We start from the raw sequence: 26,186 nt of genomic DNA on the forward strand, positions 1-26,186 counted from the left end.
CTGGAGAGCCTGTTGTGACTCAATTTTTGACAAGAGTTTGTAGCACTTGATGTCCTTATGTTTGTAGATTTTTTTTTATTTAACCAGAGCTCAGAAGTACCAAGTGGCAGACTTTCCTTCTCTGTGTGCTATGAGCCAAATGGAAAGGCAGCCTGTGCTGTGACCTGAAGAGCCTCTGGATACCTCCTTACTCCTTTTCCCCAGTGGGAGGTCACTAATTTATGCATGTCCCAAATGATTAGGCTGGAGAAGCCTGCCCAAAGATTGAATGGGCTACTTCAGTTGTTAAAAAGCTACTAACCTCTAGACTTCTTTCTTAGACAACGGGGTTTAAGTGAGAGGAAGGTAGTGTTTACTTTGGGAGGATATTTCTCTGTGGTTAAGATATCTCTATGGCCAAAAGCCTTGGGAAGGCTCTTGGGCTTGTTGTAACAATCATCTATTTTATAAAAGTCACAAATTTACTAAGAGGCGTTAATAAAACTTCATATGCGTAATTGACAAAGGCAATAAATCTGTTGTATACTAAGAATCTAAATCTATCTTACCAATACTGTGAGCTAAACAGATGGATTTGTTTCCACTCCAGTAAAAGCAAATTGATTTGGGAGATAGTAAAAGTGAAGCACATATTGACCAATCAGCTGCTTTTTGGGAAGAGTCACACAGATCTCTCTTTTAAACTAAAACTAGGGCAGGAACTGAGTTTGCCACAACGGGAACAATTTCAGGGTTACAGTTGATGGCCGGGAGCTGTAAGGTTTCCAAAGTGGCCACAGGAGGGAGACAAAGAGTAACATAGGTGACCACAAAATCTAGTGTGTAAGGTTCATTCAAGATAGAAATTACTATAATTCCCTTTAGCAGCGCTTGTTATTTCATTTTAGCAATATTTGCCAGAAGTAGGAGGTTTCATAGTTCCATTTTGTGTGATCAAACACTAATGCTTTAATTTGTTTGAAATTAATTGCCCATTCTCCTAATAAGTCAGTGGCTATATTGTTCTCAGGGGAGAAGTTAGAGGGAAGTTCCTTTTTATCTTCTTTAAAACTCTCAAGTAGCCATTACTGCTTCTCTAAAGTATCTGAGGGTGATTCCATTCCTTTCAAATTTATCCAATTTTCTAGGAATTTGGGTATTTCAGAAACTGGATCTAGTAACCTGTAAGAATGTATGTGGGCCCTTGTCCAGTGCTCTCAGACATGAGGATGGAAGTCGGGGTGTCCTTAAGAATGAGCAAACCCCGTGTTTAGGACAAGCTTCTAGGACTCCACCCAGCTGTTATCTTGAAGCATGGGATCTTGAAAACCTCCAGACTAGGCAGGCCAGGGGCTTGGGTTTGAAGGATGTGTGCTTGGAGGAATGACTCTTCTCATTAAGTAAGTCTGCTGTGACTAACTAGAAATAACCTGCTTGGTTTTCAGCAGTTTGGATCGGGTCATTTTGTGACTCAGTAGCCAGACACAAAGTTTCAGGCAAGCAGAGCTGCAGGCTGTGGGAGACCCAGTAACCGCAGAGTCGGGTGTGCTGGCGGAGAGTGTGGGCTCCAGAGTCCAACCTCCAAGGTTGGAAATGTGGCTTCACTACTTGCTACCTCTGTATCTCTGCTTCCTTCTCTGCAAAACGGAGATAGTTAACAGTACTTATCCTGTCGTGACCATAAATAAAAACACATAAAAGTTCCCAGCAGACAGCATTTATTGATGATGCACCAGACCAGCATTGAGATCATTGGAAGCAAATGTTCTCTGGAATATAGAATACTTTGAGTGTCCCAGTTACAATTAACTGTGAACCCAGAAACAAGCGGCAGAGCCACAGTTTCTCCTCGAGAGATGGGCTCCAGCTCCCCCTGTAGAGAGGGTGGGAAGAGTCAGGTCTCTGTCTTTGACTCTATGATAACCTACTACACCCAGCAGTATCCCTCCAGTTACCCCTCCCTAACATCCTGGTAAGGACAGCAGGTCTGGAGTTGAATCTCCTGGGGTCAAATCCTTTCTCTGCCTCGAGGGAGGCTAATCACATTCTGCGACAACTAGGAAATCAGGTACCATACCTTTTTGGAGGTTAAATTTGATATTTAATAAAAATTCAATAGTGAACATGGGCTGAATCAGAACTTTGCTGAACTCCCATTTTCTAGGTGAATTTCTTTCTAAATTGTACATCATTCAGAGAGGATAAGCTCCACAAGTTTTTCATTGCTATGGGCTTCTGTCACCCCGTGATGCTTCCTCTTATTAGTCCTTTGACTTCAGAAGTTAAATATCCCTAACATGTTCGTTTCCTCAACTATGGAATGAGGATGATAATAGCCCCTACCTCAGAGGTCTGTTGTGAAGATTCTATGAGATAATGCACAGAAAATACCTCACACAATGCCTGGGACATATGCACCGCTTGCTATGTGCTAGGTATCATTACTGTTCTCTCAATCAACAAATACTCATTGCTCACAGTTTATGTGAAAAGCACCTGGCAAAGGACACCAGTGAAATAAAAGGAAATTATCCTAGAGTTGAGGGGAGGATGTGCCGATGGGATTCAGAAAAAGACATTCCCTGGGTCAGTTCTCCTCTGAGAAGCCACTCGGCTCTCAACAAAGCTCATGGGATGATATTCAAAACAACAAAAATATGGTTTAAAAGCAAGCTGGAGAAAAATGACTAGGTGTACACCCCATTAATCCCAGAGACGACTCTCCAATTAGAACTCTGCCTCTACAAAGAGTTGAGGGGGGTTGGAATGAGATTATGAGAAAGCTCAGGGGACGCTGGATGGTAGGTTAATTAACTGACTGTGGCCTATTTTGATCTGCTGCATCCAGTAATCCTGTCCCAGAGTGAAGCCCATCATGTCTGTGGACCTCTCAGAACAACTGCTGTCGAGAACTGACAGTGCCTTGTCTCCATGGCAACCAGAGGAGTTCATCGCTGTCTGTGCTAAGAACAAAGAAGTTTATGGACTTGGTAAGGGTTGCTCAAGTGACTTTTACCTTTGGTTGAAACAAAAGTACTAGAAGATGGAACTAGCCAAGAAAACCAAACCTCATTAGTTTTGTAACATCCAGTCTGAGTTTATACTATCTCTTTTGAGTTGACACCATTCCTTAGGTTAGGTTAAACCCAACAATCCTTCCAGAGGTGGGAGAAAGGATATAAGATTGGCCAGGAGCCCCACAACTATCACTGATACCATGAATGGGAGCAACACTGATATTCATTAAATACTCTTACACAAGGACTGAACACAAACCTGAAGGTAGTCAACTCCGAAGTGAGATTCAGTTTTCACGTTGTCCACACTAAACTGGACAGACAGACCACTATGAGACAGGCAAAAGCTAAAGACGACCCTTCCATGTGTATGCACGCCTGGTGCACGACATGTTCACCATCACCAAACAATAGATTTTCTACCCCAATATCATGGGTAAGAATACAGACACAAAGAGAGGTTACATGATTTTCCCATAGAACCAAAGCGGGTTCAGGGCTCTCTCCATTATACCAGCCTGTCTCTCTTGCTATTAGAAAAGCTCTCAAAGCAGAAGAAATTCAGAGCCTTGCTCAGGGCCAGCAGGGGTGAGGGACTGATTTTAGATGATAATGGTAATCCACGGTATTTAGAACTACTGGTCATCAATAGAAGCCAAGAGCCTGCAGGACCTCATGACGCCAACATGAAAAATCCTCCACTAGAGGACTAGGATGGTGAGCAAGCCTCTTGGTGAGCACAATAGTAAAGGCACAGAAACAATACAAAGAAGTACAAGGGCATTTCCCTGAGAAAGTTGGTTTCATTTTGTCTTATGACCTTGACTGCCTTCCTGAAGACAGGTTAGGAGGGAGGGTTCAGCTCAAGGCATACTAGGCCAGAAACACGGGTGGTGGAGTTGGTGAGTGGTCATTCCTCTCTCCACCCCCGCCCCTTGCTGCTCATTTTCTACTCCTTAGTATGGACATATGCCTGTATAGGGTTTTCCTGCCACTGAGGCAGACAGGCCAGGCTACCAGCCACTTCCTTCTGGACAGGCCAGCCCCAGGCCTCAAAGAACGGAGCCAGATTCTTCTGCACCTTTTCAGAGAACTTCTTGACCCATAGATTCATCTTGCTCGTCTTGTCATTGGGGATGCCAGAGAGGGTCTGATACTCAGCAAAGAGCTGGGTGAAGGGCTCCCACCCAAACGCCTCCTGGAGCTGGGAAGAGAAAGAAAGGGCAGAATGAGGTACCCAGTTCATGAAAGTAACTGTAACACACATGTTCATAGGCATATTTCATCTACAGTGATTTCTTCCCCTTAATCATTCAGTAGCTTCACTCCTCTTATTTGCCGCTATCTCCCCACCCAACCCCTGCACATATATACAACCCCATTGGCTCATTCCAGGCCTTGGCCACCCCCTGAATCTAGTAGGGGACTTCATGAGGAACCTCAGGTCTGAAAAGAGGCAAATAGTCAATAAATGATAGCTATTTTTATCTTTATTTTAAAAAAATGTATCCCCAGATCCTAAGAGTTTTCCTGGGCATCAGACACGTTTGATCCTTACTGAGATGAGAAATGCTTCCATCTTGCATTTTGAGCTGATGTTGGGAGAAGAGGACGATAGAGCTGAATTTTGATAGGTAGCTTGACAGATAACAGACATGATGTTCAAGCAAGTTTCAGCTGCAGGAAGGACACATGGGGAGGCACAGAAGCTGAAAGAGCAAGATGTCTTCACAGCAGGAAGCAGCTTGGCACACTGGAGGAAAATTATGGAGGTGAGGAAATTGGAAGACAATGAAAGTGTTAGTGAAAGTCTGAGGATGAGGGACCTTCTACATCCTGCTGAGCAGGTTTGATTGTATCCTGCATGTAAAAGAGAACATTGTGAGAGATTTAAACATGGAATATTAGGTGTGGAAGAAGGATCATGGAGGGTTGAGGCAAGGTGCTGGAACAACTGAGGAAGCTTTTGGAACAGACAAGAGAAGAAGAGTGAGGACTTTAGGCAACAGCGGGAGGAATGATGGAGAGCAGACCTCGTCAGGTAGTACAAGCAGGTGTCTGCCTGTCCTGAGACCAAGTCTCAGACTCAAGATGAGGGGTGTCTCCATAGCTTTTACAAAATGGTATTCAAGGCTCCGTGGGGAGTGGGTAAGTGGGGAGGTGGGTAGGGCAGAATTAAGGTGTTAACTTACACTTTAGTGGCAACCCACCACTTAAGCTCTGTTTCCCTGTAGCCCCTCAGGCTGACTGTATAAGAATACAGAACTGATGTAACGCAAGGTTATCTCATCAACTGGCGCTGTCTCACATTCACTCTTTAGAAAATGAACGAAAGACAATAAAACCAAAGAGAGGGTATGGAAGTGCAAAAGCCAGGGGCCTGTCATTAACTCCTGATTTTAGCTTCTGGGTCCAACATTTAAATGTGTGATATTGACAGGCTGCTTAACTCTTTAACTTTCATGCCTCTGTGAAAAGGGGGCCATACCACTCCCGCCTACAGGGTTGTGGTGGACGTCACAGGATACCAGATAAGGAGAACAGCTTTGACAGCAGAAAACATTAACATTCAGAGCAGGATTGGGGAGGGGACCCGGATTGTGCTTATTTCCCAGGAAGCAGACGTGCTTCAGGGCTTTGGCGGTTTCCCATTTGGTTCTCAGTTATTCATTTATTCGTTTTAAAAACACTTTGGGTTCAAGGGGATGATGGAAGTCTGAGAAGCTCATTAATGGACTTATCACCTACGATGCCTTCTTATAATGCAGTTGTGGTAGACATGTCACTGTTAGTACAAAGGGGCGGAACACTCACTTGGCCCATGACAAGCAGGTGAGGAAAAACAAAACAAAACAGTGACCATTCCTGGAGCCCGGATTAGGGGACCAAGGACAAAACGAGTGAGAGGAAGAGCTGTGATCAACCTCAGGAGTGTCTGCTGTTCTTGACCAATACACCAACAGCCTATATTTCTCTCTGTTATTTTTTTTCATAGTACTTTTCATTTCTTCTCACTTATCACCACAAAATCAGAGGAGGCGAGTGGCACATGTGTCACATCTTCATCTTAGAGATGTATAACCTGAGAAGTACCACTACGCAGCCCAGCTTCCCATGTCCAGGGAAGGGGTGGGCCGAGGCTGGTGGGGGCAGTGAAGGAGCTGGAGAGCTCCTGGGATCCAGAATGCTACATGACAAGAGGGGTCTGGGGCCCCCATCGCCCTGAATTCCTACTCAGTACCTGTAGATATGTTTCCAGAGCTGTCCACACATTCCAATTATGCAGGGGGGCTCCCTTTCCCAGGTGTGTTGTGATCCTCTTCTCTCGTTTAGCAGGATTCAGAGCAGGGTGGGCCTGAGCCCTGGGGATGCCCAGGACCGTCTCATGAACATAGACTGACCAGAGGTTGCAAGTGGCCTCAGTGGTGTGTGGAGGGAACTCCCAACCATGCTGCTGCTGGTTGTGGCCCAGCTCGTGGATGGGGCCCCACAGACCTCTGCTTCTCATGCCTGTCTCACTGATGAGCTCCTGCACTGACTCCAGGTGGCACATGATGGGGTACCCTGAGTGCATCCAGCCTGGAAAGCAGAGGGAAGAGATGATGCGTGGGGGAGGGTCCACCCAAACCCATCTCCCTTCATTCCCCACCCTGTGAACTTTTCCTCACCATCCTGGTTGCCCCCAATAATTCCAGAATCTCTATGTTGACTAGAAAGTAGGTGGCTTTCCTCCATTGGGTCAGAAACTCACAGTCCCTAGCCCCCTTCCAAGCTCTCACCCTGGAGTTACGCCATCTCCTCACTCGGGTCCTGAAGAACATAAATACGTTTTATGTGGTCATTCTCACTATAATTCAATGATTCCTTTTTTGTGTGTGAGTTTCCCTTGCTTGCGAGTCTGTGACATTACGTCCTGTTCCTGGGTTTGAGATCCTTGAGGCTAAGATGGTGTCATTCCTTGTTCTCCTATGTAAACCACTGTTGTCGAGATTTATGCTCTTGAACAGCGATAATCCAGTCCTTTTTTGAAGATAAGAAAACTAAGGTCCTGAGAAATTTTCTCCATGTCAGACCCTTATTTTTCTTTAGATGTCCTTCCTTCCTCCAAACCACTCAATACTTAACATAAACCTCTGTACTCCCTCTTTTCATTGCCAACTCTGACTTAGGTTCAAAGGAAACATTTCTATTTTAACCTCTTCTTGAAACAACCCTCATTGCCATCTGTGAACTCCTAGCCCAACTTTTCTGAGATTTCTCTACCATCCTGTGAAATCTCACCTGTAGATGTAAATGACTTACCTTTTCACATGTAAACATCTTTGCATCCCCATCCAGGCCCATATCTTTTATATCTTTTTTCCCTTACTGGTGAAATTATGCCTTACACATACTGGACATTTAAAAAAAGGCAAAATCATAAATAAACGGTGTCCATGACTAGGAGCCTTCCCTTGGAGCACTCACCAGCTGAGATCTGCACGTCAGCAACAATCCTCTCGGGACAGTGGAGAGGGAAAGGCTGGGCCGCCAGCCTGGCTATAGCCTGCATCATCTCATCCCAGAGCCGGAGGACGGGCTGCGGGTCCTCCAGGGCCCGGAGGTTTGCAGTGGGCACCGTCAAGATGATGTTGTCTGTTGCCAGCTCTCCCCAGGGAGCTGAGCTCTCCCGGATACAGCTTCTCCACTCCTCCAGAGACGTCTTACCTGGGAATAAACATCAAAGTCCACTCACCCACTTCCCAACAACTCTTGAACTGAAAAATACAACTTGAACTCCAGGAGGAGGACACTGAAACAATGAGCCATTATCATGTGGGTCTTCATGCTATGATCTGAAGGACAGGCCTCCAGAACCTTCCGTCTCTTCTGCCCTGAAGGCTCCATGGACACAGGGTGCTCCATATCTCCTGCTTCCACTGTTACCTCCCTCCTTGCCAACCAGCCCACAACTACCACGGCATTCCCAGCTCTCTCTCGTCCCTCAGCGCTCCGGCCACTTACCTAGCTTGTAATATGGGGCAGGTATAGCCCCCTTGATGGTGACAGACATGGGGCCCAGTTTACTGCCCTTGGGCACAATGATGTAGAGAAGGCCACCCCAGAGGCAGGATACCGACCGTATGGGCTTGTCCATACAGTACTGGTGAGTCACCACAGGAGCTCGAGACAGCTTGCTGGCCATGGTCAAGTCATCGGTGTGGCAGCCGATCTGTACCTGTGAGGTGATTCCACCATGTGTCAGAGGAACTGGGTCCCTGAGGTGTGTGTGTGGGGTTGTGTGTGGTGCTGTGTGGATGGAGGGTATTAGGAAAACTCCAGCTTCCCCCTTCTATGAGCTATGCAAGGAAACCTATGAAATTTTAGCACCGCAAGTCATACGGATTGAAAGGTACGTAGACTCACTTTTCCAGGGATTTACACAGCTCCACAATGGATCACCGTCAGACATACCAGGCATGACCCTGAGGCTGATACTGACTAGGGCCCCATGGTGGCTCTGTACCAGGCAGAACCCTGGGCTCTTCTACCAGGGACTAAGCCATGCGGTGATTCTGACGCTGGGAAGGAGCCAGAGAGGATGCTGGTCTACTCTTTGTGCACAGACAGGAGGCCCACGCAGAGGCAGCGGGATCTGGCCTGATGGGGAGAGACTGATCCTCTCTTCCCCCTTTGCCCAGGGCTCCCGTCAGGTCAGAAGGATGTTTCGTCTGGAGTCCTGGGCTTGCTTTTCTTAGGCTTCATTTAAGCAGGCTCCAGAAAGGAGGCTGACACGAGAGAGACCCTAACTGTGATCAGGAGTGACTCTCAGAATTGAGAATTGGGTGATTGGACCAAGCACACCTTCAGGTGTCAAGGGGAAGAGGAAAAACCCAGAAAGGCTGTGTGCTACTGGGGACAGGGGTGAGGGTCTGAATGTGTACTAGGCACTCCTCTCCTCACATGTGGTATCTCTCCACATCCCTGTCGGGAAGTAAACACCACCACGCGTGGAAATCTGAAGGCTCAGGTTTGAGTACTGGATCTGATATTAGGAGCTCTGGGACCTTCGGTCCCTGGCTTAGGATCCCTGAAATCTAGCCGCTTATCCGTGACATCTGTGAAACGTGCACAGCGATCCCTCCCTGTACTCGTGGTAGCTCTGCCATGCATGAGCTGGATGAGGACAAAGTAGCCCTATGGTCTTGGGATGTTGGCAGTGGGGGTTCTGGCCTTACCTTCAGGCCAGCAGAGGCCGCAGCTTCAGACAGTGAGACTTCTGCATTGTGTCCATTTATGAGGTAGAGCCCGGTACTCACCCAGGAATCCTTGTTGCCTGAGAAAAGCCAGAGGAAGGGCTAAGTTCTTCCCCCACCTGACTCCACTCCACCAGGAGCCTTGCAGCCCCTCCCAGAGGGACAGCCCCTCCCCTGCACACCTCAACTCATCCATGCTTTTTTTTGAGGAAGATTAGCCCTGAGCTAACTACTGCCAATCCTCCTCTTTTTGCTGAGGAAGACTGGCCCTGAGCTAACATCCATGCCCATCTTCCTCTACTTTATATGTGGGACGCCTACCACAGCATGGCTTTTGCCAAGTGGTGCCATGTCGGCATCTGGGATTTGAACCGACGAACCCCGGGCCACTGAGACGCGGAACGGGGCACTTAACCACTGCGCCGCGGGGCTGGCCCGTCATCCATGCTTCTTGCACTCATCCCTTCTAAACCATAAGCAGAACCTCAAGCCCCATCTTCCTGGAGGTGCCTGATGGAGAATGGAGCTGGCCTGGCTGAGCTTCAGTGCCTGCAGTGTCCCTTGGAGCTCGCTTCCCCCAGGTTCCAATGCCCTGGGCACTCTCTCCTCGCTCCTTACCTGGGTTGCTTGCACAGATCTCCACAGTGATGGGGTGTTCAGAGGGGGTCAGACTAGAACTGCAGGTCCAGGTTCCAAGCCCCTGCACCAACTGGGAGCAGTCAGTCCCAGAGTGTGCCAGCTCTGTGGCCAGGCAGAGCACTGCAGCCTCACAGGAATCACCTGCAACTGGGTTTTCCGGGCTCACAGCAGGGAGGCCTGACAGACACAGCATCTTCCTCAGGAGTCGGTGCAAAGATATGTACGCAGGGACCCCCTCGGCAGGAATCTGCAGGAAGGCTGCACCATCTACTCCCACTTTTGCCAGCCAGCTCTTTTCCAAGGTCCTATCCCCCTGGTTCAATACAGCCTGGAATTCAGACAGTGCCTTGCGGAAATGGTAGCTCCGTGTCTCGGGGGTTGGGACAGGGAAACAGCCCGGGTGAAGGGTAAGAGCGAGGATGCTGAGTCCAAAGCAGTTGAGGATGATGTTCCCAGGGAAGCCAGCCAGAGCGGAGCGGCCTGGGTTCTGGGAGGCCCACCACCAGGCCTGGCCCCCGATCAGCAAGCCCCCACCCTCGGCCACAAACTCCTGTAGCTGCTTGGCCTCCTTGTCACTGTAAGCCACACAGCAGTAGACACACAAGTCACCAGTCAGATGGGGCTCCAGACTGCATTTCAGGCCATGCTCCGACAGAAGGGCACACAGGCTTTTTAACTTCGTGTTCACCCCAACTTTGCCTGTCTGGCCTCTGGCCAGCCAGCGCACAGCATTGAGCAGAAAGGGCCCCATCTTGGGAGCACAGAGCATGCCCTCATGGGCAGCCACAACCACCCGGCCTTGGCCATAGCGGGCAGCTGCCAGGAAGCAGCCAAGTGAGGCATCTAAGCCCAAAGGGAAGGCCAGGGCCCCGTGCACCAGCAGCTGCGAGGGGATGCCCCCCGTCTGGATGTCCAGCTCGGAGATCCCTTCCAGGAGCTGCTGCTGGTCCTGCCTGAGCTCCTCTTCACACCTGGAAAGTGACAGGAGGAACAAAGGGCTACAGTCAGTTATGAACCACTGAAAGGAGCTCACTGAACAGAGAAATCCATGTGTGAGCACAGAGATTACACAGTTCACGCCGAACTCGTCATTCTTACTAACAGCATTTGAGATTTTAGTATGTAATACACCAACTTGATGGAGTCTAAGGCAGACTTTTTCAGCTTTTAACAACTGACGGCATATCATCATTTAAGTGGCAGTGTTTGCTCTGAGTGACACATAAAACAATAGCGCTTCTTATAATCGATGTTGTCATAGTTTTGATGAAATACCAGAGACTGAGGTGGTGGCCTTATTCGCACATCTTAAAATCCACATTCACCAAATGAACACTTCCAGGTATTCTTCCCATGTTAGTCAACTGAGTGTTGGATATTTTGGCTTAAATTTCATGTCTTTTTAAATAATTAAATATATAAATGAATTAAGTTAGAAAAAATAGTCTCTTATTCCTAGAGAAAGTAGTCAGATAAATTTTTCAGGCTAATTTTCTGCAAAGGAAGGCTGTAAAAAACATCAACTAGCACTCTCTACGTGCCAGCTCTCATCTAGGAGCACATTATAGGCAAACTGTTTAACACTACACTTGAAGATTTCATACAAACACACTTTTCTTTTCTAAAATTCTCACACATGATGAGCGTTATTTACTACTTTTTATTTAGAAATGGTGAAAATGTAATAAAGTTATGGTTAGCCGTAGATAGCATACTATATGGTAATTAAAATAATTACTAGTTAATATTGGAAAATGTTAAATGGAAAAAATCTTTAAATCAGATTCCAAAATACTGTGCCCCATGTAAGCCAACTTTTGCAAAGTAAACAAACCCCCCCAAAAAACAAAAAAAATAAAAAACACAAAACCAGACATAGAAACAGGATTTAAAACATATTTATCAAAACAAATTCAGAAAAGGTTTTGCATTTCAAAATGTTTTTTTGTTTTTTTGTTTTTTTTTACCAATTTGTAGATACTCTAAATGTCAAACAACAGGAGATTGGTTAAATAAGAGCGTTTGGATTGTGGGATGGAGAAAAGGGGCTGGTACCAAAAGAGATGTTCAAACGGGCTTTTGCCTCATTGGCTTTTTTTTTTTTTTAAATAAGGAGAATGTATAAATGTACTTCTCAGATAATTAAAAATTAAATTTAAAATGTTGAGGTAATTTCTGGAAAAACAAATAAAATGTATAATCTACAAATGCATTTGGAAAATTTAAAGAATAAAGGACACTTAACAAGTAAGCAAGAAAAAAATCCAAAAAAACCACAAATAAGGTATAAAAATAGAAAATATGGAACCAAGAAGGCAAGAATAAGAAATATATTTGAATTATCACTAGATGTGAATGGGTTAAATTTTTATATGAAAAGACACAGGCTCTTAGATTGGATTAACAACTTGCAGGTATAAGCTGCTTGTAAAAGACACACTTGAAACTAAATGACACAGAAGGATTAAAATGAAGAAATCAACAAAGCTATAAGTGGAAAACACAACAAAAAGAACACAGAAGTGTGATTAGTAAAATAAGATGCAACTGATTTCAGAGAGGAAAGAATTATAAACAGACAAATATTTTCTATGGGTAAAAGTTACACTTTACCAAAGATATAATTTTCATTCATTTTTATGGTCCTAAAAACAAAGTACCAAAAACAAAAACTACTACAAAGAAAACAATTTGATGAATTTGATGAATTCATAATTGCATGTGGAGATGGTAATGGATTTCTCAGCATCCAGTGGATTGATTACACCAAGTGAAAAAAAAAGGATAGAGACGATTTGAGCAGAATGACTAATAAGCTTGATTAGAACGAAAAGACAATGGTTCAATAGTTCCTAGATTCTGAGGACAAGAAAGTGAGAGCCTAGAATGCTGTACTCTGTCAATTTGTTGTATAAATATAACAGAAAAACTTAGACGTTCTCAAACATGATACGTTAAAAAAAAAACCCAGTTTTCAGAATGCACACACAGGCACAGATAAGCAACTGAGATGATCCACATCAAACTTTTAAGAGTGGCTACCTTAGTCCAGAGGCGTGAGACTGGGGAGGGTGGTGTGGGATGAAAGACAATCTGCCATTCCCCTTTATATATTCCTGTATTGTTTGTATCTTTTTCATAATAAGCTTGAATTCCTTTTGCTATACTTTTATAAAAAGATGAAATGTTTCTCAAAAGAAAAAGGAAGGAAGGAGGGCGGGGAGGGAAGACAGACGAGCAATCCTAGTAGATGGGATGCCAAGTAATTCTCAATAGACGGTTTGACAATATTATAAGGGTAATATTAATAATCTGATATATCCATCTACCAATATTTAAGTCTTGTATAATATCTATTTACAACAATATAATGAAAGCAGCTATTATTTAATGAGGTTTAATATATGCTGGGTATTTACATATACGGATTATCTTTTAATCATTATAATAAATATGAAAGTTACTATCCTCCCTTGGGTGATAGAGAGGCTTAGATGGGTTAGGCAATTCGCCCCTCGTTTCTTAGCTAATAACTGGCAGGGACAGGAAGCAAATCCAGGCTGGATCGTCTCTAAAGCCAGTGTTGTTGTCCACACACCAGGAATTTCTCATTTAATTACTGAGTCTTCGGATGAAGCCCACAGCTGGGTATACAGCAATCAACAGGTATCTTTCGTGCAAAAGAACCTTTAAATAGATGTCAAGATGGGAATAATACTGCATTATGGAAAAGGAAAAGCACGTGCGCCTTCAGAGCTGAAAGTGCAGGAGAAGGCACTTTGAGAACAAAAGGCCGGGAGAGGTGGTGGTGTTTTTTAACACACCAAATCACACCTAAGCAGACAGGTGATACAGGCAATAGCTTTCTAAACGCGGCTTAAGAAACTGTCACAGCAATGATGGCAATGGCCGGAAAGTTCTGTGTGAAGTGAGCCACTGTCATTTCACCATGCACTGGCCTTGTCTATTCTATTCCTTGTGGTGGCTAACTGACTTATTTTACCTGAGCTGTTTAGTTTTTAATTTGTTTTCTTCACTCTGTCGCTATCTCATTCTGTGTCTCATTTTATTTAACGTGCATTTTTAGAAAGTTTCTTCATAGCTGGAAGCATTCTCAGAGAATCTGCTTCTGTTCACCGGGTCACTTTTTTCCCACATGTGATTGATTCTGTTGTCTTACCATACTAAATTTCTGTCTGTCTTATATATCCCTTTTAAATTTATTATAGCATTTTTATGTAGATAATATATAGATTTTTTTCACAATTGGCATGGGCAGATCTTTTGCACGTTCTGATACAGTGTGGGTGAATTCTCCTTGATACTCTTTCTAAGTTACCCAGGACCAGTTTGTTTGTACACCACATCCATCCACCTTCTTAAATTATACTGAGGTCTGTATATTGCTTCTTTCCACTTTCTTATTGTCTGAGGTTCGTAGCACTTCCTGAAGGGCAAAGATCAGCTGGGGCCTACTACTGTCCTTGCTGGGGCTGGTCCCTCCACTCTTAGGGGACTTAAAGCCAGGCCTACTGCACCCAACCAGGCATGGAACGCACTTGAGGGATCCAACCCATCACGCTTGCAAGATGGCAAACTCTGGTGTCTCTTCCTGCCTCCACCAAATCCTGAAGCAGTGCTCACGCTTTTACACTTGAGAGTTGTTTTCCTTAAATGTCTACTTGCCCAGTTGTTCATTATTCCACAACATGGGAAGGCATTAATGGTAATTCTTGGAATTGTGGTTTCAACTCTTGTCTTTCAGTTGTGGGTCTGGGGTTGGGGAGTGTCAGGTGATGCTCCACACATCAGTCCCCTGTCTCTCCCACAGGCCGGTGCTCAGCATGGACAGTATCGGCATCGGAACCTCCACAGTCAGCTGTTTACTTACTATTTTTCATTCATGGGGTCTGATTTAGCACAGAAGGCAATTCTGGGATCTAGCCTCATTTCACACGATCTCTACCTGGAAACTCTCTCTGTTTATGGATCTTGAATATGAAAACAGAACGCTGCCACTTATAAGCTGGGACAAAGACCTCAGACAAAGACCTTGCCTACGGGACTGTGGTGAGGACTGATGAGACAACTCAATCTTCAAAGATACATGAACCTAAGCTACTAGTATGTATTACAGTACTTTCATATGAGCAGCTCCTAATAGGTTCTAGACCTTGTAGGCTATACTATGTGTAAGGGTAATGAGCTACTGATCTTAGATTAATGTTTTCCCCAGGCTCTTCTCTGTCTTCGTATAAAAGCAGCAAGTGGCTTGGATCTGCTTTTGCCTAGGAAAGCGACTGCAGTGTCCTCCTCAGGCATATAGACACAGGTGTGCAGTTAGTTCTTGCCCTTGAGGACAGCACGTATGAGAGGATCTTTTGTAGGATTTTAGACTGTCCCTTCCCTTGGCAGGCAGAGCAATTCCCTTGAGCTCCAGAGCCTTCAACAGGAATTTGAAGTTAGCGAACCTGCTTGGGAAGGCCAGGAGCCTTTGACCAAGATTTGTAGGGAAGAAAGTTCACTGAAAACCTCAAAGGGGATGCCCCCGTGAGGAAGGCACAAATCTGAGCTAGGGACCTGGGTTCAATATAAAGGCCTCATAGACTTTAGAGTTGATGGAGTCAGTCAGCTCCTGCTCAGTTTTCAGCTGAGGTTGAAGCGTCTGAGACTCAGCTCCCTGGGCAGCGTATTCCATAATATGAAGTTGTCTGTAGGGTTAACACTAGTATACTAGGCCGCCCTTTCTCTTGATATGGTTTTGGGTGTGTATCCATTCACATATTTACTGATTAATTTATATAGTCTACAAATACTTGTTGCTGTCTACTATGTTTTACACACCAGGCACTAAGAAGAAAGCAGCAAACCTGACAGGTAAGATCAATGCATTCATTGGCTTCATATTCTGGTTGGCTAGACTGGCACTAGTAAGTACACAGGTGAGGTATTTACAGATGGTGATCACTGATGTTTAGGGAATAAATGGAGGAATGTGGAAAAGTGAAACTGGAAGGTTAGTCCCAGTTTCAACAGGGTCACTGGGGAAGACTCCTCTGAGGAGGGTGTTGGAGCTGAAACTGAACGTGGAGAATGAACTGGCTTTTCAAGAGCCGAGGGAAGATCCAGAATAAGAAGAGAAATTTGAAAACCGAGTCTTAAACTTTGCCATTGAGCTGCCAGAGTTATTTTATTTTTTTTAATAACTAGATTTCCAAGTATCTTAATATTTTGTAAGACAAGAAACCCAATGTTACACCTTGTAGTCTTTGGACTAAGGGAGATTTCTGAAATACTTCAAAGATGTGAATAGCTTACCTATCAGTTATGCCCACTTCTCAAAATACCCAAACTAGAAAATACCCAAGGACTCAACAAAAGAAAATAGTCAAATTATGGAACATCTATTGTACCAAAAATTCTCATCAAGAAGATTATGTTTAAAAACAGAAAAATGTTTTTAAGTAAATACAAAATAGCAGTAGGTAAGCACAACTAGCAAAAATAATGTTTAATGAAGAAAGACACGTAAAGGTAAAGATTTTGGGGGCATTATGAGAAATTAAAAATATTCAAATAACTTTAATGTCATATTACTATTTCAGGAAAATTTTTACAAATCAGAAAAACGGGTAACATGGAAAAATTATTTTCATACATTACCTGGACATTCACAACACTTCTTTCAGTCACACGATCATAGACTTAAGTTAAACACCACTGTAATCTCAATACCAAAATAGTTTCTAGAACTTAACAGGCACCCAATAAATTTTAGACGAATGAAAGAATGGATATATAGACATGTACTAGAAAGAGTGAAAGAAAATCGATATGTCAAGGAAATTTCTTTCTTTATCCTTTTTGTAGCTGAATTAATAAAACAATATAAGCGACGTGAAATCAAAGAAAGACATCTTAATGTGATTTGAGGAGCATTTTTCTATTGTTTAAGGGTTTATAAAAAGGTAGAGAAGTAATGTAAAACTTTTTTTTCAGGTTATAATCATAGACAATTTGGAAATTACAGAAATGCTTAAAGATGAAATGTATATGTATATGTAATCCTATATATATGTATATGGATATGTAACCCAGTGTATATGTAATCCTATATATCAAACTATCACTAGAGACACATATAAATACTTTACTTTCTTCCAGTGTTTTATATTCCACGTATACATGCATACATGTTTTAACAGATTTGGCATCATTGGAAGATAGTTTTCTATCTTAATTTTGTCTATTATACCATGAATATATTCTTATTCCTTTAAGTAGTCTTTGAACACATGATTTTAATGGCTGCATAAGTATTCACTCTATAGCTGGAGGACATACCATAATAATTTAAGCAGTGTTCCATTTATAGACACTTACAGTTCTCCCAGTGTTTTACTCAGTGAAAATACTATTTAAAATATTTGCTACTAAATGTGTGCCTCACAGCCCAGGTTCTCCTTCTGTCCAGTCCTTCTTCCTTCCCTTGCCCACAGGTGCTAATCCAGAGAACACTCCCTAAGAACGTCCTGCACAACAATCTCTGTGTCTGAGTTGGCTTCCTGGGGAGCCCAATTCTGCAGAATTTGGTGATCATCAGCAAAATTACATTTGCATTTCTCCTTTGACTCAGCAATTCCATGTTCAGTGATATGGCAAAAAACATGAAGACATATGCACAAAGGTATTCACTGCAGTGTATATGTAATAGTAAGACTATTAGAAAAATAAAAAAATACTAGAACCTCAAATGTCTGTCAGTAAAGAACTAACTGAATAAACTTTAGTGCATCTATACATTGTAGTATAATAGAATATATAGTGCATAATCTACACACTATTACAGAGCCGTATCTAGGAAATAACGTTAGGTAGAAAAAGTAAGGTGGAGAAAAATATGTATAGTATACTACTGCCTTATCCAAGAAAGAGAAGGACACTAGTGTGTGTGTGTTTATATATAAACAAAAAATGGAGTAAAAATAAATGTTTAAAAAAGGGATAGAGGAAGGAAATTGTATGAAGGGGACAGGGATAGAACATAGGCTTCTTAAGATTTTACTTTGGATCCACATAACTATTTTACATAATTATAAAATAAAATTAATTTACAAAAGCAATTCCACACAGCAAAAGTAAAACAACCAAATGAATCTACAGGTGTATGCACTTAATGGTATAACCACAAAGAGAAGAACTATTCTAAGTGACCTTAAAGGATGACAATTTGACTTTACATATCTAATAAAACATGTCATAAGGACAAAAAGAACAGAAATTAATCTTTGTGCTGGTAGTAGTACTGTTATTTTACAACGGTTATGTGTGTATTGCAGGATAAAGCAAATGAGTTATTATGTTGCTTTCTTACAGAACTAGGATTTTTCATCATAGGAAAAGAAGAGACACAGATGTAAGATTGTTGAAATTAAATAAAACCTTGTAGTCCGGAATTTGAATTTGAAGTATCAGCATGAACTCTTAATGTATTTATCTTTAAAGATACCTGCTTCTTAGCTCTGCCAACTCAACAGACCTAAAAACAATGATCAATCCTGTATGAGCACCCCTAACACCCAGATTGTGGTTTCTAAATACCATTTCCCACTAAAAGAAATAAGGGCTCCTTGGGGAAATGGTTGGTCCTGGGTCTGGGGCAGGAAATGTGTAACATGAGACTGAAACTCCTTGTTATACCAAAAAACAAGGAAGCCTATTAAGGTTGGGTCAAAAAGATTCAGGATTCAACTTGAATAGGCTCATGATAACCAAACATAAGATGATTTTAGCATTGATAAAGATAATAAATGAGACACATTTATTATGTGAGTGCCTCAATCCATGAGTTCATAATGATACTAAAAAAAAATTTTAAAACACTATGGTGACCTTTGGAAGATACCAGGGATCCAACTGAATATTTTGAAAACTGGTTAAAAAAGGAGTAGGGAGAGGGAAAATCAAGAATTTCTCCTGCCTTCCTGATATAAACTATACTACAGGGTAAGCAAATAGTTGATGAGGGGAAGTTTGCTTTATATAAAGAAGTATTCCAAATGATAAATAAAAGGAATGCTAGAATCTTAAATCCACCATTTTATAACCACGAATGAATGAATGGATCTAGGGGTAGGCAAAGATTATTAATGACGGCTAACATCACAGTCAGAGAAAAGGAAACGTTATGTTCTATCCTGTGGAAGTACACACTACCACCTATAAAGGAGGCGAAAAATGCAAACATGAATCTGATCCAGCCTCTAAATCAGGGGGTGGGAAACTCTTTCTTAGCGGGCCAGATGATAAGCATCTTAGGCCTGCGGGCCACATGTTCTCTGCAAAAACTACTCAACTCTACCATTGAAGCTCAGAAGTAGCCACAGACAATATGTGCACATTTTTGTTCCAATAAAACTTTATTTACAAAAACAGGGGGTTGGTGCATAGGCCACAGTTTGCCAATCCCTGTCACAGAATCTAGACCCAACTTCCAATTTACAAGAAATATAGGGAACAAAGGAATATATTCAATGATACCACAGGGATGCAATCAGCAAAATTCAGACTGAAGGTAACTGTTCAGGACAAAGTACCTGTTTTCTTCCACAAAAAACCAGCAAGAGATAGAAAGAGTTGGAAAGGAAACTCACATATTATATGAGACATAAAAGTCATATCAAGCAATCAAAATATTTGGGCTTTAATAAATACAAATTCCAACAAACTTTGAAGAAAAATAAGACAATCATGTAAATGAATGATGACATTAAGGAATTATTAATTATTTTAGGTGTGATAATAGTGTCTTGCAGTTACATTTTCAAAGGAGTTTATATCTTTAGAGACACATATTGAAATACTTACAGATAGAATGATATGATGTCTGTGATTTGCTTCAAAATAACCTGGGGCGATGCAGGGGTGGGGCTACAGATGAAATTAGACTGACTATGGGCTGGCTATGAATGAGGTTGGGTAATGGCTGCATGGGGGCTCACTGTACTATTCTCTCTACTTTTGTGTATGTTTGAAGTTTTCTATAATTAAAAGTTAAAACAGGGGCCGGCCCAGTGGCGCAGCAGTTAAGTGCACACATTCCACTTCTCAGAAGCCCAGGGTCCTCCAGTTCAGATCCTGGGTGTGGACATGGTATGGTTTGGCAAAAGCCATGCTGTGGTAGGCATCCCACATATAAAGTAGAGGAAGATGGGCATGGATGTTAGCTCAGGGCCAGTCTTCCTCAGCAAAAAAAAAAAAAAAAGAGGAGGATTGGCAGCAGTTAGCTCAGGGCTAATCTTCCTCAAAAAAAAAAAAAAAAGTTAAAACAAACACAAAATGTACCTCAGATTCAGTGACAGAGGTGAAAAATGTAGGTGCACAGGAAGAAAAACAGGTTTAGTTTGCTGACAGGAGTCCTTTCAAACAATTAAGAGGAATTAGGCTGATGGGACTTAACCTGTTTGTCCTGAGAATTAGAATCAAAGACAAGCTAGAGTGAATGAGATCCACGGTGATGTCTCTGAGCCCGCCTCACCTCCCAACCCCGCTCAGAGGGAAGGAAGTCCAAGCGCGCCAGGGCTTGGGGCTCAGGGCTCACTTAATATGGGTATACCCTTCCTTGTAGCAGACTCTTGATTTCCTCCGAGACGCCACTGCCATGAAAACTAGTCAGCCTCTCAGACCCTCTGGCAGCTCAAGTTGACCAGGTGAGCTAGTTATGGCCACCGAAATATACTAGGAAATCTAATGATCAGGGCTTCCAGAAAATATATTATTTTCTGAGTTAAAAGGGACATATTCAGCAGGTGTTATCCATTCTAGCTTATTCTGGCCTAGGTGTAATTACAGTGCTTGAAGTAGTAGTGGCAATCTTGTAACTATAAAGATAAAAGTGACACGCCACGATGGGGGGGGGGGGGGTGTGAGGTGGTAGAGAGACAAAGAGCGAGATAAGGACAGAGAATGAATGAATGAACCTGGGACATCAGGGAGTCACTGCCACAGGCCTGACTACCCACCTGGACTTAGGTTACACGAGAAAAGGAAACTCCTACATGGTCAGGCCACCATAGTAAGGCTTGTTACGTGTGGCCAGACACAACTAGTCACTGATTTAACAAGTTATCTCAAACCCCAAATATCCAAAATTAAACTCCTGCTCTCCACTACAAATAAGCTCCACCCACGGACGACCAGCTCTTAAAGGACCTCACCTCCTACCACCCCAGCCCTCATCCACTCAGCTCCAACCACATGGGCATCACTGACATTCCTGGAAAGGACCAAGCGGGCTTCTGCTTCAGGCGTTCACCCTTCCTCCTTGGTCTGCCTGGAATCCTCTTTCCACAGATGTCCAGCTGGCTCATCCCCTCTCTTTCAGCTCTCTTTCCAAATGACACCTGACCAGAGAAGGCCATTTGTTTGTTTGTACAAATATCTACTCCCTCCTCTTGTCTGTCACACTCTGTGTATTTCCCAGGCTCCCTGGCCCCCTGGCTTCTGGTGGGCTCGGCTCATGGCAGGCAGAGGTACAAGACTGAAGGCAAGAAGGAAGGAGGAGCCGATATGTGTCTTTCTCTCTTCAAGCTATATCTCTGGCAATCACTGTGTCTTCTCTGAGACTCCAGGTCCCACCAGACAGCCCCTCCATCTGGTCCCAACTCCTGCTGGACAGGCCTAGCATGGCACCAGCTTCCACCAGACAGCTGCAGCACCTGGGCTCCAGTAACACCACCACCTCCTTCTGTCCATCCTGCTGTTGCTAACCCCTCAGTTACCGTGCTGTGTCCTGTGTGGGTTTTCAGCCCTTGCACCGCCTGTTTAGTCAATTCTGTATATTAAACCCCTTCTATTTGAAACACCAACTCATCCTGACTAGGCCTGATTGATAAGCTTTCCCTGATGGTCCTAAATAAAATGTCCTCCATCCCTCCCATCAATCTATCAGCTCATCCTGCTTTACTTTCCTTACAGCTCTATCAATATTTGCTAGAGGATGTGCCTATTTGTTTCCATAACTGCCCAGTTCTCCACTGGAATATAACTGACTGGTAATCCATGGGTGGAGCTTTAAATCTAATTCATCGTGAGATGAGAAGGCATTTTGGATTCTCTACAGAGGATTGACATGAGGTACTTCTATTTCAAAAGAAATTCTTTGACTGATGGCGAAGAACAGACTGTAGGAGGCAAGAGACGAATCAGGGGGCTACTGACATGAGAAATGAGAGATGCCGATGGTTCAGACTAGGCTGACAGCAGTAGAGCTGGAGGTTAGATTCTGGACCCAACAGGCTTGGCTGATCCACTGAGTATGGCGTAGAGGAGAAAAGAGGAGTCAAGCTTTTTGGTCTGGGTACCTTATTTGTACTCTGAGGACCCAGCCCCTCTTGGGCCTCGGTGCATTTTAATTATCTTATTTTTGATTTGCGCTGGTTCCAAAAGGGAGTGGAAAATCATGTGTATTAAAATAGCAGCTCACTGAAGGGGGGATCAAATGTATTGGTGACATGGGTCAGATTCCTGGTAGGGAAACACCACTCACCTGATGTGGAGTGGGATCTTGGGCACCTTCTTAGAGACCTTGAACCGGCCTCTGTCCCCATAGGTGTCGGTGAAGTACACTCCAGCCACGCTGGTCACCTGGTTCCCGGGGAACCTGGACAACACCTTGTCACGGCCGTGCTGACTGGCCCAATACCAGGCCTGGCCCCCAATGAGCAAGCCCCCTCCACGTTTCACAAACTGGATCAGCTCTGGAGTCATGCTGTCATTGTAGGCACTGATGCAGTAAACCCCCAGGGCATCTCCCAGTTCTGGCTGACTCTGTGCCTCAACCCCAGAGGCCTGCAGGATGTTTACTAGTGATGCCAAGGATGGGTGCACTCCAACGGGAGCCCCAGGGGAGGGACAGAGCCAGCCCACTGCATTGAGAAGAAATGGGGCCAAGCCAGCATCCAGTAGGTAGCCCTCATGGGACACAACCACCAGGCGGCCTTGGCCATAGGAGGAGGCAGCAATGAGGACCTGGCCCTTGTCATTCACCATCACTGGGAAGGCAGCCTCTCCAATAAGAAGGAGTTCACTAGGGATGGGGCCTTTGGGGACATCCCAGCTTGTCACTCCATTCATGAGGGCCTCGAAAGCAGTAGCGGGAGTTGTCGCCATGGTTCAATCACCTGCTGTAGAGGAAAGCAAAGAACAGCTTGGTCACAACAGATGAAGCAATGAGTGAAAACACAAACAGCTAAATGCATTCAGACAAAAACCACTTATTGGGCCCACTGTGTGCCAAGCACTGGGGGTACAGCAAGGAACAGAACAGACAAGGTCCTCGGTTATAGGAATCTAATATTTTAGAAAGGGAAGGACAATAAATAAATAGGAAGATAAAAAGATAAGTAAAATACAGCAATTAATAATTGTTATGATAAAAAGAAAACATAGTGATGTGCTATCGAGTCACTGGAAAATTACCTCAGACGGGGTGACAGAAAAGGCCTCTTTGAGAAAGCGACATTGAAGCTGAAACCGGACATTGAAGTTGAGCCCTGAAACGCTACGGGAGAAGAGTGCTCCAACAGAGAGAAGCGCCAGGGTGCCTGGGAGAACGGAGCAGGAAGAGCAGGACCTGGAAGGGGTGAGGGAGGCCGGGGTCTGCAGGGCTGGGTAGATCAAGGTGAGAGCTGCCGTGGCGGAGTTGACTTAGTATTTTATTTCTTTGGACAAAAAGGTCAGGTGACCTTTCAAAAACAGCATTTGTTCTGACAGCTTTGACTAAATGAGCTGGCAATGCCTCCCAGTTTATCACATCTGCCTAACTGGGGAGTTTCCCACCTCTACCTGAGTAGCATTCTGTGGTTTCCCGGGGTCTTCTAAAATTTGGTGTGCCTAAAAGGAAGCTCACTGTTTCAAAGCAGCTCCTCTTGGATAAATTCCTTAAGCCGCAGTTTCCCCATTTATAAAAAGAGACCAATATATCCCTTGGACGATTGTTTTTCAAGATTAAGAGAATGCATGTAAGAGCACCCTGCCCTGGGCTGGGTACACAGTGATCACTAAGAAAATGCAAGTGCCTGTCCCTTTGCTGCTCTTTCTAGCTTCCCCAAGTGACAAGGGCCAGGCAGTAGATGCTCTGGGTGCCTGTGCCACTCCCCCTTGGCCCACCTCTGACTTTAGTGGCTGCTGTGGAGGACTTTCCGAGCCCTGGACACCTTCTTACCTCCGCAGGTGCAGAGGGGCAGCCCAGGTGGCCGTGAACTGATGCCTGGATAAGTTTCACCCAGTGGAGGTGACAGGGCTAAACGCCACACGGCTGTCCTGAGGTGCATCCTAGAGCTCCTCAGGGGGTCCTTGGAGAAACTGAGCTCCAGTTGCCCACAGCGGTAAACAGCTCGGCAACATGCCCTTCCTTCAGGGACCAGGGACTTTCCCTCATTCCTGTCTAGTCCTCTCCACTTCCTCACTCTGGTTTCTGGGCGCAGTTCCCATTAGAACAACTGCCCACACTCACGTCCTTCTACCAGGCTTTTCTTTGGGGAAGAATCTCAACCCAAACAGATACTGAAGTGTTGGCTACAATCGCCTCCTTCCTTCCTCTCTCCTGTTTGCACACCCGGTCAGCCACCTCATTTTGTCCACTTTCTTTCACCTAAGCTCTCAAACATCTGCACCTTCAGTTTACATTCATCCCTTGAGGAAAACAATCTGGCTTTAGTCGCCAGGATGCATTCTCATCTCCAATCTTCCTCAAGCCATCCTACTCACTTCTCTTTCCTCAAACTTCATCCACCCCCCCATAAGGTAAAAGCTGAGCGCCTTACTCTGGATTTGAAGGCCTCCAGGGTCTGCACTCGCCATTGTTTTCTAGACTTTTTTCCTGCTACATTCTCCACAAAATCTCTAGTAGGCTTGGTATGCCGGAGCATGCCTTGTACTTCCTGGAAAATTCCAACTCCCGTTTTTTTTCTCTTTAACTTCCCTTCCGATCTAACACCTCTTTCTTAATATTGCCCCCAGGAAGGTGAATTCACAAAAATGAGCCAACCCCAGCTGGAGCATGGAGCTTGTGGGTGAATGATCCCAGCCTTAGGATTTAGGAAAGCAGAAGGAGCAGGCGAGAGGTCAGGAAGCCTGGGGCCAAGACCTGCTAACTATCTGAGATGACAAGGGAAGTCTTTGGCTAATCTGGGTCTCCCTAGTTTTACAGGAAAAACAACCAAAAACCCAGGAGATGAGTAACATGTTCTTGGAACGCTGACTCCCAACTTTCTATAAACAGGAGTGCGCGCGCAGACACACGCACACATCTTTGTCAAATTCCTGATTCACGAAGTTCAAGGAGGCGACAGAAAAGGGTTTTCAGACAAATAGCAAACAGCGCCAAACTGGCGAAATGAAAAGAAACAAAAACCTGGACATCTCTCTCAAGAAGAGACAAACACCCCGATTCCGGGAACGTTCCCGAACACGCGTCTGACACCTCGGGGCGCACCAGTGTCACCAGGTGCTCGACCCCCACCCCCACCCCCACCCCCACCCTCACCCCCACCCTCACCCCCACCCTCACCCCACGGACGCGCCGGGATTGGAAAACTCACGCTCGGGCCGCCGGGGTCCGCGGGGCTGCCTGCTGCACTGGGGCTTCCGCTGAGCGCCGGGGGCGGGGCGGGGCGGTCCCGGGGTGACCGCGCCCCGGAGCCTCCTCCCTGCGGCCCCACCCCGGTCGGCAGCACCTGGGGCCTTGGGCGGCCCGCGCTCCCGGGAGGAAATCCATCGGTCTGCGGAGCTCGGGGCCGAAACCGGTTCTCCCAGACTCTCCAACGTTTCCTGGAAGAACCTGCGAGAGGGAGCTCGGCAAAGTTGCTGTCACACTTGGTGACAAGTCTCCAGTAAACCAGATTCGGGGCAGACAAACCCCCAACAACAACGTAACTCAAGGTCGAGGGGTTGCGGCGGCCCCGCGTGGAATCAGGCTCCCTCCCCTCCGGCCTTGGGGTGCGGCGCCCGGGAACGGCCGCTGCCGCGTCACCGCCGCCCGGCGGCTGCTGCGTTGAGGGACTGCCCCCTGGTGGTCAGCGCCAGACCATGCACCCCGTGCCGGGGAAGATGCGCCGAGGTGGGTGGAGCTCAAGCCAGAGAACTGGGTCTGGCCGGGTACATCACCGGACAGACGCGACCATGCAGGCTGGTGAAGTTACAGCTAAAGCGATAGGGTAGCTGCTGCTTGAATTTCTCCCGAAGAGAGGTGGGTTGGTGAAAATCAAGGTGGAGGAGTACGAGATTTGCCGCGAATCTGATTTTGCACAGCTTT

The 26,186-nt window shown here is 44.9% G+C and overlaps 1 protein-coding gene across 3 annotated transcripts; it reads right to left on the reverse strand.

Annotated features, from left to right (window-relative positions):
• Nucleotides 1-1,680: 1,680 nt before the first annotated feature.
• LOC103556930 (TRPM8 channel-associated factor 2-like) lies at nucleotides 1,681-25,613 on the reverse strand. 3 transcript variants are annotated; one of them, XR_011539297.1, is made up of 8 exons: nucleotides 25,474-25,613; nucleotides 22,419-23,055; nucleotides 9,851-10,842; nucleotides 9,215-9,312; nucleotides 8,001-8,214; nucleotides 7,464-7,703; nucleotides 4,555-6,575; nucleotides 1,681-4,200 (listed from the first exon to the last, which is right to left on the reverse strand). XR_011539297.1 is itself a non-coding variant. In XM_070616662.1 (8 exons), the coding sequence occupies exons 2-8, from the start codon at nucleotides 23,039-23,041 to the stop codon at nucleotides 3,946-3,948; spliced, it is 2,760 nt and encodes a 919-aa protein (XP_070472763.1). In that variant the 5' UTR covers nucleotides 23,042-23,055; nucleotides 25,474-25,613; the 3' UTR covers nucleotides 1,681-3,945. The 3 variants fall into 3 exon arrangements, 2 of the variants coding, with proteins under 2 accessions (XP_070472763.1, XP_070472764.1); XM_070616662.1 differs by having other exon boundaries at nucleotides 6,238-6,575; XM_070616663.1 differs by having other exon boundaries at nucleotides 6,238-6,575; nucleotides 22,419-23,052; nucleotides 25,474-25,608.
• Nucleotides 25,614-26,186: the final 573 nt, after the last annotated feature.

The sequence above is a fragment of the Equus przewalskii genome, chromosome 4, assembly GCF_037783145.1.
Source record: "Equus przewalskii isolate Varuska chromosome 4, EquPr2, whole genome shotgun sequence".
Lineage (NCBI taxonomy): Eukaryota > Metazoa > Chordata > Mammalia > Perissodactyla > Equidae > Equus > Equus przewalskii.